General features: G+C 57.8%; 6 protein-coding genes across 6 annotated transcripts; 3 read left to right on the plus strand and 3 right to left on the minus strand.

Annotated features, from left to right (window-relative positions):
- Positions 1 to 24: 24 nt before the first annotated feature.
- Positions 25 to 2,104, plus strand: B0H64DRAFT_351232 (cytochrome P450; the record flags this gene model as incomplete). The annotated part of the gene is made up of 3 exons (XM_062801459.1): positions 25 to 458; positions 513 to 1,349; positions 1,407 to 2,104. Exons 1-3 carry the CDS (start codon positions 326 to 328, stop codon positions 2,102 to 2,104), a joined length of 1,668 nt encoding a protein of 555 aa, XP_062663377.1. The 5' UTR covers positions 25 to 325.
- A 90-nt stretch (positions 2,105 to 2,194) lies between these two features.
- B0H64DRAFT_2095 (SGNH hydrolase-type esterase domain-containing protein) lies at positions 2,195 to 3,162 on the minus strand. Its single transcript, XM_062799395.1, has 2 exons — positions 2,599 to 3,162; positions 2,195 to 2,549 (listed from the first exon to the last, which is right to left on the minus strand). Exons 1-2 carry the CDS (start codon positions 3,025 to 3,027, stop codon positions 2,295 to 2,297), a joined length of 684 nt encoding a protein of 227 aa, XP_062663378.1. The 5' UTR covers positions 3,028 to 3,162; the 3' UTR covers positions 2,195 to 2,294.
- Positions 3,163 to 4,071: 909 nt separating this feature from the next.
- Positions 4,072 to 6,012, plus strand: B0H64DRAFT_437078 (beta-lactamase/transpeptidase-like protein; the record flags this gene model as incomplete). The annotated part of the gene is made up of 4 exons (XM_062806217.1): positions 4,072 to 4,555; positions 4,611 to 4,727; positions 4,779 to 5,028; positions 5,157 to 6,012. The coding sequence occupies 4 exons, from the start codon at positions 4,072 to 4,074 to the stop codon at positions 6,010 to 6,012; spliced, it is 1,707 nt and encodes a 568-aa protein (XP_062663379.1).
- Positions 6,013 to 6,178: 166 nt separating this feature from the next.
- On the minus strand, positions 6,179 to 8,032 carry B0H64DRAFT_314625 (uncharacterized protein; the record flags this gene model as incomplete). Its single annotated transcript, XM_062800210.1, has 1 exon — positions 6,179 to 8,032. The coding sequence occupies one exon, from the start codon at positions 8,030 to 8,032 to the stop codon at positions 6,179 to 6,181; it is 1,854 nt and encodes a 617-aa protein (XP_062663380.1).
- Positions 8,033 to 8,520: 488 nt separating this feature from the next.
- Positions 8,521 to 9,969, minus strand: B0H64DRAFT_314730 (fungal-specific transcription factor domain-containing protein; the record flags this gene model as incomplete). Its single annotated transcript, XM_062800216.1, has 4 exons — positions 8,521 to 9,319; positions 9,377 to 9,513; positions 9,567 to 9,871; positions 9,939 to 9,969. The coding sequence occupies 4 exons, from the start codon at positions 9,967 to 9,969 to the stop codon at positions 8,521 to 8,523; spliced, it is 1,272 nt and encodes a 423-aa protein (XP_062663381.1).
- A 2,103-nt stretch (positions 9,970 to 12,072) lies between these two features.
- On the plus strand, positions 12,073 to 13,687 carry B0H64DRAFT_379315 (uncharacterized protein). The gene has a single exon (XM_062802648.1). It carries the CDS (start codon positions 12,265 to 12,267, stop codon positions 13,432 to 13,434), a length of 1,170 nt encoding a protein of 389 aa, XP_062663382.1. The 5' UTR covers positions 12,073 to 12,264; the 3' UTR covers positions 13,435 to 13,687.
- Positions 13,688 to 13,699: the final 12 nt, after the last annotated feature.

Raw genomic sequence — 13,699 nt, forward strand, 5'->3', positions numbered from 1 at the left:
CGAATATTCCATGCTTTCGCGAGCCCGCTCCGTGTGGCCACCGGGTCGGCGCGCGTTTGAATGCCGATCCGATTCGCAAGGTTTTGCTGGCCTAAGGGTATGCCTCAAGATATCTTGATAATCACTCAAAATACTTAACAAGAAGACGTCGCCCAGCCATGCATACTACGTACTGCTAAAGGACCTAATAATCTGTCTTTGGAATTCTTTTTTAAACTGAACGCTCATCTCCCTATTCTTGTTATTCATCATTGCCCCGAACCAGATACCTAGCCCCTACTTGCTAAACTCCTCGGACTATTTCCCCGAACCCTCTGTTCTCATAATGCCGAACAAACAATTTTACCTCCTTGGTGAGGATGTTACGACAGCCAGAGAGATCGACGTTGCAGTGGATGCAGAGCTCACGGACCTGCAAGAAATCACAGCCGCTTATTTTGGCATCGTAGAGCCCAAAGGTACTATACTCGGTGACATCCCCATATGAGACACCACAAACTCACACGCAATAGGCATTTCATTTTCATCACAAAATGTAAATCTTTCTTCGGTCCAAGAAGTCCTGGCTGCAGTCGAAGCTGTCGCCATCAGCATTGATGGCAGCAAGGTCAGGGAGGTTCCTGGTCCCAAGGGCCTACCGTACTTTGGCTCCTTCTTTGAGATCTACCCAGACCATCTCGGCAACCACCAACGGCTGTTTGACTTGTATGGCGCCATGTTCAAGACAAGCACTATGGGCCGGACCATCTATCACACCAATGACCCCGCGCTCGCCAGCATCGCCTTTGCAGAGAGCGAGTTCTTCTCCAAGGTGATCAACGAAGACCACCCCCTCTACCCGATCAGGAACCAACAAGCCGGCGTCTTCCTCGGTGATACCAACACCGAGGAGTGGCGCATCGTCCACAAATTCCTTCCGCCAGCTTTCGGACCCAAGGCGGTTCGGCATTACGCCCCTACCATGCAAAAGACAGTCGAAGACGCGTTCAATGTATTTGACGAGATGGACGAGCGGAATGAGGCTTGGAACGTCTACCCCTACATGCTGAAGCTTGGATCCCAGGCCGTCGGGAAGCTCGTTCTTGGCTTCGACTTCAACCACTTCACCGCGGTAGACGCACGCCCCCATGAGCTCGTGATGCTGATAGCGGAATCCCTGGAGCTCAACAAGAAGGTCGCATCCCGGGGAGACTGGTATGCGTCGCTGCCGTTTGGAGATCCCAAACGGTTACGCGGCATGAAAGAGCGCCTCGCGAACCTCATGGAAGAGCCCATCCAAAAAGCCAAGCGTGGCGGGATCCAGGACCTTGACCTCCAAGATGCTGCCCTCAAGGCAGAGAACATGATAGGTACGGTTGACCTCTTCTTCGGTGTGCTATGAATTCCACTAACAGAGATGCTACCAGACTACGTCCTCCGCGCCACCGACAACAAGGGCAACAAACTCCCCAAGACCTCCTTCATCGAGCCGCTGCTGGTAGCCACCGGCGCCGGCTTCACCACCACCAGCTCCCTCCTCTCATGGCTCATCTACGGCCTGGTCGCATACCCCGGCATGCAAGACCGGCTCCTCCAAGAACTCATCGACAACGGCTTCGACGAGAACACGCAAATCACCGCCGAGCTGACCAGCAAGCTCACCTTCCTCGACAAGTACATCAAAGAGACCCAACGGCGCCACAACCCCTCCTTCCAGCCCGCGCGCACCGCCCTCCGCGATCTCATCCTCCCCGGCGGCTACAAGCTCCCCGCCGGCGCGGTGGTCATCCCAGCCCTCCACCACATCCACAACAACCCGGCCGTGTGGGACAGCCCCGCGCGGTTCGACCCGGACCGGTGGGACACCGACGCCGTGCGCAACCGCCACAAGGCCGCCTACATCCCCTTCGCGACGGGCCCGCGCTCGTGCATCGGCTTCAACTTTGCCCTGCAGGAGGTCAAGGTGTTTTTGCCCAAGTTGGTGTATCGGTACAAGTTTGAGCGGGAGGATGAGACCGAGACGGTCGAGTATGATCCCATGTTTCAGCTGATCAGGCCGAATAATTTGTATGTGAGGGCTGAGAGGAGGAGGGAGTGGCCCGGGAAGAGTGGGGGTGGGAAGTGAATGGGGGAGTTTCAGGTTGTTGGTTGGTACGGTCCTATTATTAGGTATGTTTGGGGTAGCCGAGCATGTCTTTGTATATATTTTATTTGTCCCTAATATCCTAATGACTGCGTTGAAGTTGAGGACTTGCTACATTTGACAAGACTCAGTGGAAATGACCGGTTGATATATGAGCAAATGGAGACGTCCCTTACGCCCTCAGTTCTCCCTGAATACTCTGAATCGCCCCGACTAAGGCTGGGTAGAACCTGTCGGCGATCTTGACGTCCCCAGACGCACTCGGGTGGATGCCATCGTACAAGTCAGCGCTGGTAAAGTTGGTCCACTGGTCCACCACCCATATGGGAGAGGCCGTCGAGTTTTTGTCCGCAAAATACCCCGGAATCGCTGCGTTGAACTCCCGCACCTCACTATCCATGGCCGGCAACGGGATCAACTGCGCTACCTGCTTGGTGTTAGCCCTGCCTTGAAAACCGCATCACATGGGTCGTTACAATAATCCTCATGGCTGGGTTGCTGTCTCGCATCTGGTCAACCAGCTTTCCCAGTGCCGTGAGCACTTCCAGTCCACTCAGCATCCCCCGGAGAATATCAACGGTGCCGAGATGCATGGTGACGATGGCAGCCGGGTTCTGCTTCAACCAATCCACGAGCTGGCCTTTGGCCGCGATGTCGGTGGCCTGGAATCCTGGGTGTCCCTCCTGGTCGCGGTCGAAGGCAAGGCCGTTGCAGTCCTCGCCTGCCACCTGGCTGCCGACAATGTTGACATCGTGGCCGTCCTTCTGGAACCGCTCCCAGATCCAGGCTCTCCAACAGCCATAATCGGTGATGGAGTCGCCGAGGGGCATCCACCGTATCTGCGCTGCCTGTGCTAGAACAAGGAGTGCGGAAACTGTCAGAGTGAGAACATGGAGGCGGGCCATTCTGAACTATCGAAAACCGTGGTTGAGTGCTATGGAAGTCAAGCTTGTAGCCAGATTGCGAGATTTCCCCCGGCAACATGTTGGGGTAATTATGCTGGTGTTTTACCCGGCCAAACTCTTCGCTCTCCTGTTAAAGGGACATCGTCTAGGTAGCTTGGCTGCACAGGTATTGCCCGTGGGGGTTTTAGCACGCCCACCGATGCTATTAAGATTTCACATCAACCCCAACCCCTTGTCTAACCACGAAACACATCGTTGTCATGTGGGGAAAGTAATAACCACGACAATGAGGAAAAGGGACTACATCATGGGAAAAAGAGAGACCCCAGGTATTGAACTAGTGGCCTCTGCCTGACAGTGATACTTAACGACATGGCAATTATCTGTTATCCGATGAAACTGTGAGTGAAGACGTCGGCTAGATTCGTGGAGGCGATTCCACCAAGGACTCAGGGTGTCTGTCTCGTGGTGATGGTTTTCGTTGGGAAGTCAGAAGGAGTACCGGCTAAATGGAGCTGTAGCCGAGGTGGAGGCTAGGCTCATCGCTTGAATGCCCTGCAAGGGGCTCCTGAGCCTTGTGCGTGATGAGGGTGAGTACCCCTGAAGAGGTCGGCGCGGCCGGGAAGAACAAGTGAAGTACAACTAGCAATGCCTCCCTTCTGGTACACAGCGCGACGGAGTAATGGTCAAAGAGAATGCCTACAAGGAGGCCCTCAACCTCATGGCTAAATTTTGGCCCGCAGCTGACGTCGCTTTCCCGCGGAAACCAACCCAAAGGATCGGATCAGCCCAAGCGAAATGCAAGGTTCGACTGCGTAAGAAACCTTGTTCAGGATCCAATGGAATGCTTGGCGCAGTTGAGGAGACGGGGACATTGTCGCATTGGGGCGGCCCGGAATCCGGGTTGGATGGACTTTCTGGACGCACTCTCGGGCCTTGGACCTTCGCGGGAAAGGATAAGACGGAGCATTTTCCAGCTATCACTTGATTCCGCCCATCTCATACCTCTCATCCTTTACCCCATTGCCTACAGGAGAACTAACAATGGGCCTCTTTAGCCACCTCGCCCTCTTGGGCGCATTTGCTACCCTCGGGCTTGGCCAGGACTGTCCCATCTTTGGACCGGCGTATCCGCAGATCGTCGATCCCGGCTCCGCAACGGCATTCATCGAGGCTAAGACCGCCATCGAAGATGAGATTTCCAAAGGCATTTCCAGTGGGCAGTTGGACAATGGAACAGTCTTTGCGATACAGGTCTTCTCCCGTCACTCGGACGAGATATTGCATGAGCACTACTATGGACCCTCGATCGGCCCCGACACCGTGTTCCGCCTTGCCAGCATCTCGAAGCTCATGAGTGTGTACACAACCCTAGCAGAGTTGGGCGACGGATACTGGAACGACCCCATTACCAAGCACGTCCCGGAGCTCGCACGGCTCAAGGTGCAGAATCCGGTCTACGATGTCGACTGGTCTGAGGTCACCCTCGGCGCCATTGCCGGCCATATGGGCGGCATCCCGCGAGACTGTAGGTTCCTTTGTTCGTCATTTTCCATGATTAGCGAATTACTAACAAGAGAAAGACGCCCTCGGGGACGTGTCCGCTCTCATCCCGGAAGGTACTCCTGGGTTGCCGGCCCTGAATGAGACGGAGCAGATCCAGTGTGGCAACATCAACGTCCGGCCATGCACGAGGGAGGGTACGTCTTTGTGTTTTCTAAGCTCTAATGAGTAGCACTAAAACCGGACAGAGACGTTCGCCATGATATCGAAGTCGTTCCCGATCGCACCTAGCGACCACACCCCCGCCTACTCCAACATGGCCTTCCAGCTGCTCAGCTATGCCGTCGAGGGGATCACCGGCAAGAAATTCTCGACGCTCGTCGACAAGAATCTCATCCAGGCCCTAAATCTCACCCGCACCTTTCTCTCGCCACCCATCAACGACACCAACGCCGTGGTCCTCGAGGCCTGGGACTGGGACTTTGGCGAGGAAGCTCCGTAAGTCCCTTTCCTCCATCCCACTCTCCAGTCCACCCCTCTCATCCCTTACACCACCTCCTATCCCCCTCCCAACCCAAACCTACCCCCCCCTTAACAACTTAAACTAACCCCCCCTCCCACCACAGCGGCGGCGGCTACCTCTCCACGGCCCACGACCTAACCCACCTCGGCCGCTCCATCCTCCGCTCCACCCTCCTCCCGCCCCCCACCACGCGCCGCTGGCTCGCGCCCATCACCCACACCGCGCGCACCACCCTCTCAGTCGGCCGGCCCTGGGAGATCGCCCGCCTCGCCCTGCCCATCTCCGTCTCCCCGCCCTCCAACACCACCCGTGTCACGGATGTGTATTCCAAGCAGGGGTCCATCGGCCAGTACCAGAGCCTGCTGGCGCTGTCGCCTGACCATGGGGTGGGGTACGCGATGCTGATTGGGGGGGAGGGGGCTGCGGGGACGTATGGGTTTTTGCAGGGGGTGTTGGATCGGGTGTGGTTGGGCGCGGCGGAGCAGGCGGGGAGGGAGGAGGTGGGGGGGAGGTTTGCGGGGGAGTATAAGGTTGCGGGTGGTGACAATGGTGAGGAGGGGGAGGCGGTGGTGGAGTTGAGGGTGGTGGATGATGAGCCGGGGTTGTTTGTGCAGAGGTGGGTGAATGATGGGGTGGATTTGTTGGAGTTTCTGGGCGGTGCGGGGTTGGGGCCCCAGGGGGCGAGGCTTGGGGCGTGGTTGTACCCGATGGGGCTGGAGGGGGGAGGGAAGGTGGCGTTTCGGGCGGCGTTTGGGGCGATGGGGGTGCCGGCGGGTGAGACGTGCGCGTCGTGGGGGTCGTTGGATCTGGCCAAGTACGGGGGGAAGTCGGCGGATCTGCTTATTTTTGAGCTGGGAGAGGATGGGAAGGCCGTGGCGGTGGAGGTGCCGGTGTTGAGGAAGACCTTTAGGAGGGTCGGGTCGGATGGGGAGAAGTGCAAGGTGAAGAAACAGTATTGACACCCGTGAGCTCGGGAGGGTGTGGGAGAAGAGTTGATTGTATCTAAACTTCGCGTTTGTATATCTAACAGTAACCTTCTACTCTAACAACCCAACGGCCCTCCCTCAAATTACAGTGTGCTAAAACCGTCCATCACCCTTCCCCAGCTCGACACCCCGTCACCGATTACTCCTCCCACCACGCCCCCATCTCCCTCAACGCATTCGTCCCACAATGCACCTCCCCGCCCCTAACATGATGGCTCATATAGTCATCCACCCACTCCACCTTCATGCCCACCCTCCCATAAACCTCCTCCACCGCCTCAGCAAAGATATCCCTCCCATCCACCACCGGCCCCCACTGCTTCGGCGCGAGATACTTCCCATTCCCCAGCACCAACCCATTGATCGCCTGGGGCACCATCGCCTTAAGCTGCCTCTCGCCCTCACGCAGCGGGGATAACCGCGGCGGGTGGCCGTCGGGCGTGGCCGGCAAGAAAGGGAAGTTGACGTCTTTGAAGAGGGTCGGGACGCGGAGGATGTCGCTGTCCTGGAGTGGTATCTCGCTCAGGAGGAGGGCGAGGTTCCGGTCGATGTAGCGCTGGGCGTAGGCTTGCGTGTCGTGGAAGGAGGGGTCCGAGAGCAGGGAGGAGACGGAGGTGTTGTGGAGGAAGGCGGGGTCGAGGAAAATGGTCAGCTCGTCGGGGGTGGCGTCGCCGGTGTAGGAGACGAAGGGGGTGGTTCCGTGGCCGGAGGCGTCAGCCTCGCGGAGGAGGGCGGTGGCGGACGTGGTGTCTGCTACGGCCATGGTGAAGCCGAGGCTGGTGTTGGCGGGGAGGAACTGGACCAGCTCGTCGACGTGGCCGACGGCGAGCCAGCCTGTTTCGAGGAAGAGCGGGGATTGGGCCTTTTGGCTTTGGAGGAATTTCACCATCGACTCGGCTGGGTAGGTGCCGAAATGGTGGCCCATGATGACACGGCCATTGGGCCAGCGCTTGCCCTTGCGGGAGGTGTATGGCGGGATTGTCTCGATGTTGCCACCCGAGTTGATCTCTTCCCAGCCAAACCCGGAGCCTGAGCCAGGCTGGAAACCTCCAATACCGGCGCTCCGAAGCTGCGAAAATACTTGTCGACCGGCTTCCCGTGTAGACTGGGCGGAGCGAAGGAGGACGCGAATGGAAATGGGGCCGTCTGGGCCAGGCATGCTAGCGTATCCGGGCTCGAGGAAGTCCTGGGCCCATATGTCGGTGCTCTGGTTAAACAGAACCGTGGGCACATCGCCGTCAATCGCTTTCTCGACACCGCGGACGAAATGACCTTGCCACGAGGATCCAATAGTCTGATTGTCCCCCGGGGCAGTAGCGAGAACAACTTCGGCTTGTTGCAAATGATGGTGTATCAGCACCGGAGCCTGCTTCATAGCAACGAAATCGCGGGCCTTTCGGTCACCGTCTGTGACTTCGAACACAACCTTGACCGAGCCGTCCCAGACTGCCTCATCCGTCACCAGCTCGCGTCCGTCGATGGCGAGGGTGATGCCATTTCGCAGGCTGGTTGCGTTGAAGGTGACCTGACGGTCTACAGTTGCCCAAACAGTCGAGTAACCGGTGCTCCAATCATTCTCCTTCCAAAAGAGGCGGACGCGGTCACGGGTGTGGGCAGGCTCCGTGTAGATGTGTCCTACCGCGTTGTCGGACACATTCGGTAGTGGGAGAGTAAGGAGCGGCGCGGCGTAAGCAGCACTCGAGGGTATTAGGCGGTCGCCGGAGGCATCGTGACAGCGCCAGAGCTCGTCGTTGGAGAGAGGTGTACCGGTTAGGTCAGCGACCGGGCATCTGCGGTCGGAATCACCGATGTTCGGCAGAAAGATAGCTCCACGAGAAGCTGTCCAATCGTGCTTGTGGGGCTCGTCCAGCTGGTTGACGAATCCGTCTCGATTTGTGTCCGCGAAGATGCGTGGGCGTAATGTGGTGGCCGCGGCAGAGGGAACCAAACCCAGGGGAACAAGAGAAAGGAGGCGTCGAAACGAAATGGCCATGGTGCGTGGACGCGGAGTTTGAGACGACACTTGAACGATGTGTGAGAGTGTCCGTCCCACCCCCCGAAGGTGGTGCCCGGCGGCCATTATATACTCTCCGGGAGGTATTCCGTTGCAGAGACTGCGCGCTGTAATTCAACCTCGATCTCGCTCCTCTTTCCGGGCCATCTCATAGAATCGTCAGCATTGACCCGAGGAGTTGATACTATTGTCGTGTCCGTCGTGTTCAAAAATGCTTAGCGGTTCCCAGATAGGAAACATAGGGGGCCAAGACCTGATCAACCGACGCCCCGGGGCGGGCCGTGGCCGTGCTCGGGGAGCTTGGCGAATAGCGTGAGAGCCTCGTCGAGCTTCGTCGCGCAGGGTACCAGACGGGCTATTCGTAGACGGATTGCAATTTGACTCAAGCGCGTGGCATCCGCCGGGAAAAGGAGCCGTGGAATACCCAAGTGGGTGGGTATCGTGCAGGTTGCTAAGTTGTCCGCCAACTAAAGAACAAAGACATAAGACTGGTCGAACATGGCATCCCAGCCCCCTTTCCCCATCCCAAGCTTCCACACGCGCTTCTCCAACAAATCTTTCGCTACCAGGGGCGCAGCGGTGCCGAGGGCATTGCTGATCCACCGTAACTCGCCCATGACAAACCGCTTCGTCTCCTCATCTTCCGCCTCAACACCCATGACGAACAAGGGCCAGAGAACCAGCTTGCGCAGTTGAGTGCACTTGCTGACTTGGTGAAGCCGGCTGAGCAGCGTTGAGGCATACATGCTCCTCACCTCGGTGAGGACCTCCCAACGAGTGAGCGGTGCATCCGCCACTAGCTCCGTGTTTTGGTCTGGGCTGCCCACCGCCTCGTGGAGTAGGGACGCAATGCAATAGATGGCGACAGCCGACTGGTAGATGCAAGCAATTGCGTGCCAACCGCTCAAACCGGGAGGCGCGGTATTCTCGTCCCTGGTGATACTGACGGTAACCTCGGCAGCCCACTTATCGGTCGAAAATGACCTGATGCGGCGGAGGACGTCCATAGCTGCCGAGTATTGTGGGTCTTGGCCGTCTTCTTCTCGCGGAGTTGAGTCCTTGTCGGCCGAGAGAAGGGCGCCTCCTTGGAAAACGGACCGGAGGTGGTTGATGTGGATGATTTCAGCGAGCAAATCGGGAGGGCACGGGAAGCATGTGGAGAGGCCGTTTCCATAGAAGACCGGGAGCAGGGAAACCAGCTCGAGTTGGCTGCGGGCTGAGCGCATCTCGACCCGGGGTGAAGTTGTGTTACCTATCGCTTCGATGCTTTTGAGGGTTAGCAACAAGTACAGTGGTCAAAGGTAAAACACTGGACAATCCTACAGAGCATAATATCGGAAGAGGTGGCGGAGAAAGGGACGGGAAAGCACAAGAGACTGCAAGCCTCCTTTTAGCTCGATCATGACAGCCGCGCCGTTGCCGTGGTTTCGCCAGTTGGGTGGCTCGAAGGATTGTTGAATCTGTAACAGTGTTAGGGTTGAAGAGCTGAATTTGACGGTTGTGTAATGCCTACCTCGACGAGCAGCAGAGTAAGCACCGACGCTAGAGTTACATCTGAAGGCTCCTTCTGTTTCCCCAGGTCGGCCGTTAAAGCTTGGAGGGCGTCACCGCGATGCCGCTGCAGTCTCCGAGCAAGCACAACCTGGTCTGACGGAGCTGCATCACTCGACTGCAGGATGCGGTGGCAAAGCGAGGTGCAAACAATGGACTGGGTGAAGGACCGAGGGAGGATGGAAGCAGTGATAGGAGGCATCCAGTAGGGAGTCCGGGGTCCCCGAGACCCTGTGGCGATCAGATCGGGAGCGATGTGTGCATTGTCTAAGGCAAGTATGCATTAGCTACTGCTACCCTGTAGCCTTCCAAGGTAGGTAGGTAGGATACTGACAGTACTCGATGGCCTCCACGATGACGGTCATCTGGTGGTCGCCCTCCGGTTTGAGTGCCCGAGGCACGGAATTCCGAGCTACGACCATCTTCTCGGGCCCTTTGGAGTTCACCTGCTGTGGCTGCAGCCACTTCAGCGGCTTTTTGCCGTCATATCCCGGGCAAGCCACCCCCCTGGACTGGCATTTCTCACACTTGGGACGCGCAAAGTCGCACACCAACCGGCGGCGACGGCACTCCCAACATTGTTTTCTTTTCGGGTCGTCCATTATGAGCGCTCAAAACTTTATTGATACCGACGGGAATGTGAAAGAATGGGAGCAATTTGCGGATTAAATTCCGGCCTTTGAAGTTTCAACGCCATGGTAAAATGACCAGAGGTGACGAGTCGAGTCGCTGATTGCGCAGGCGCACAGCCGCAATTGGGAAGTGGCTCAGCTTAGGTGCCATTGCCAATGCCGACGCCAATCCGAAGCCCTGGCTGAGCGAACGAGGGTTTCTCTGAGCCAAAGAAAGGGTTTGGTGCTGGTGTCAAAATGCCATTGGCGGTTATCCGCGTGTCGCCATCTCTGCCCAACTCGAGATGCACTCAGCAGGGTTTGAGGTGAGGGAGTGCACGGGATTGGAGAGCTTGCGAGTTTGTGACAACCTCAAGACAACCAAAACTCGCCCCACCTGGATGGATATTCTGGATACAGTGAAACAGCACACAGTGCGCCTCGGCGTCCCCTGGCACAAACAGCACAAACAAACTGCTGGCTGCCCCGTCCTTCGTCCCACAGTGCATCTGCGACGCCACAACACGGGCTCGTCAAACAATCTCGGCATGTCGACATGCGGGTTTTCCAACCGCGTCCAACCGCACGCATCGCGTCGCTGTGACATGAAATCGGGGCAATGGCAAGATTTATGTCTTTTTAAGTTTTCTGCCGACAGGTCCGACAGGTTGAGGGGGATGCAACCCCCGGATTCTGACCCCGGTCGCCAACAGAATCTGCTGAATTCAGCAGGTGGAGAAGCCGCCAGAGTTTGTCCGCACTCCGACCAAAAATCCATGGATCCGATTCTTTTGTTGATCGCGGGACTGACTGCGGCACAGCTCTGTCCCATTCATCACCCAGTGCACATCCGAAGAATTCGAGCGAATATGTCAGCCGATAATTAATCATGTACATACATGCAACCGCCGATGCAGTCCTGGGAACGGCCAAGTGAAAACTGCAAGCCCCAGCTGTTGTGTGACCATGGCATGGATTCATGAACGACACCCGAGTGACCGGCCTGACCCCGGTCCAGCCAGCTTGACAGATGGATGGCATTTGGCGTTTGGGCTTGGAGGGCAGCTCGTTAAAACTACCAAACCGCATCGATGACACTGAAGAATTCCAAATCACTAGCCGACAGTTCTCGGAGCTTGCAAACAATTGCGAACGTGTCTTGAGCCTCGACAATCAAGATCGCTGACTTGGAGTTCGGACACCAACTCCGATTGGCATCTCGGCCCCCCCCCCCGGTGGACCATCGCCGTCCCCCCCAGGGCCCCAACAGCCCCCATGCGACTCCGAGTCTGCCGATTCAAGCTCCATTGATCGAAAGCAGCAGCGATGACTGGCACGTTGGGCGGGGAACCCAGCTCGGTCTGCGGCGAGGGAGTGGGACAAGGGCGAGAAACTCCGGTGATTTCTTGAAGTGTCCGCAAAACCATGTGTTGGGTTCAAGATGCGGCGGGGAACCGCCGATGACACCACACCACCGGCATGCATCACTAGTCAAACTAGTATCCTCTCACACCCGCATTGGTGGCCTTGGAGGATCGATCGACCATCAAGCAAGATGTCATGCACGGGGAGAAACTCCGCGACCCATGCCTTGGTCCGTCCCGAGACACCACCCTCATCGCATATATGGCTAGTCTTGGTTCCCTCAGTTGGTCCTTGCATCTCGTAACCAGTCGGACTTGAATCAGAGGCCCATTCACCGCCATGGAGCAATCAACAATACCACCCGTCAAGAACGACATCCAGACTGTCAGCCCGGCACATACAAGGAACACGTCAACAGCGTCCTCAGACACGGCATACACCACGGAAACGGTATACACTGTCGACGAGGAGAAGAGATACGCGTTCTCGGGGTCGGTCTCGTCCGTCGCGAAAGCAAAGCGGGAGAGCTACTCCTCAGTCTCATCAGACCTCGAAGCCCAGAATGCCGAGATCGACGACTTCGCCCACAAGCGCTTCGGCTTCATCCGGTACACGGCGCTCAACGTCTACCGCCGCCTATTCAGCATTGCCTTCATCGGCAATGCCATCGCTTTCATCATTCTCATGGTCAAGGGGACCGCCCCCCTGGACTTCGTCAATGCCGCCGCCGTCAACCTGGCCGTCTGTGGCCTCTGCCGCCACCCGCTGGTCGTCAACTCGCTGTTTCTCACCTTCGGCTCCGTCCCGCGCTCGGCGCCCGTGAGGCTGCGCCGCCTAGCCTGCAAGATCTTCCACCTCGGCGGCGTCCACAGCGGCGCCGGCGTGGCCTCGTGCGTCTGGTACATCGGCTTCGCGGGGCTCTACACCTACCATTTCGTGCCCTCGCCCGCGTCCATCGCGGTGCTCGTGCTGGTCTGGTTCGTCCTAGCCCTGCTCCTCGCCATCATCACCGTCGCCCACCCCGTCTTCCGGGCCAAGTACCACGACTACTTCGAACTCACCCACCGCTTCGCCAACTGGGCCATCCTCGCCCTCTTCTGGGTGCTCATCTTCCTGCTCGGCGCCCAGGAACCCTCCCTCTCCGCCTTCCTAATCAACCTCCCCGCCTTCTGGATCCTCATCATCCTCACCGCCGCCACCATCCACCCCTGGCTGCTCCTCCGCCGCGTCCCCGTCAAGGCCGAGGCGCTCTCCCCGCACGCCGTGCGCCTGCACTTCTCGCACGCCACCGTGCACTTCGGGCAGGGCATCAGCGTGGCGCGCCACCCGCTCGGCGACTGGCACAGCTTCGCGAGCTTCACGGACCAGTTCGACGCGGCCGACACCAAGTTCTCCTGCTTAGTCTCCAAGGCCGGCGACTGGACGCGCCAGGCCATCGCGCAGCCGCCGACGCGGCTGTGGAAGCGCGGCGTGCCCACCTACGGCTTCGGCTACGTGTTCCGCATGTTTGAGCGCATCATTGTTGTTACTACCGGGTCGGGCATCGGGCCTTGTCTGTCGTTCATCGAGGACCCGCGCCGGCCCGACATGCGCGTCGTGTGGCAGACCAAGAGCCCGCTCAAGACGTATGGCCAGCGCACGCTGGATCTGGTCAAGCGCATGGATGCCGAGCCGGTAATTATCGATACGTCGGTTACGGGCCGCGTGGATATGCTGCCCGTTGTGCTGCGGCTGTACAAGGAGTTTGGCGCCGATGCCGTGTGTGTCATCAGCAACCCGAAGATGACCCGCAGTCTGGTGTACAGCCTGGAGACACGTGGCATTGCCGCGTACGGGCCGATTTTTGATAGTTAAGCGGGTGGATGGAAGGTCATGGTTGTGGGTCGGGGACTGCAAATGGGCGGTTTACCATACTAAATGGGTGGATGGGTTTTACGTCTGGTATGGAATAGATGTATATCATGATTACTAACCGGTTGGGGATGGTTTCACGGCATGTCACTGGGTTGGGCGGATGGGGCGGTTCCTGGAATAAACATATCACGCTATGGGTTATGGCTATGAATACTAATGAGAAGGGATTTGGTTTGCCTGATGATGTTCTCTATCTGCCTCGTCC

The sequence above is a fragment of the Chaetomium fimeti genome, assembly GCF_033439085.1.
Source record: "Chaetomium fimeti strain CBS 168.71 chromosome Unknown B0H64scaffold_1, whole genome shotgun sequence".
NCBI classification, from domain to species: Eukaryota; Fungi; Ascomycota; class Sordariomycetes; order Sordariales; family Chaetomiaceae; genus Chaetomium; species Chaetomium fimeti.

Bases quoted from the DNA above. Each gene is read 5' to 3' on its own strand.
- B0H64DRAFT_2095 (XM_062799395.1), bottom strand. From the start codon at position 3,027: ATGGCCCGCCTCCATGTTCTCACTCTGACAGTTTCCGCACTCCTTGTT. The intron at 2,550-2,598 runs GTAACGACCCAT...AACACCAAGCAG, and splicing joins ACCCAGCCATGAGGATTATT to GTAGCGCAGTTGATCCCGTT.
- B0H64DRAFT_379315 (XM_062802648.1), top strand. From the start codon at position 12,265: ATGGTCAAGGGGACCGCCCCCCTGGACTTCGTCAATGCCGCCGCCGTC.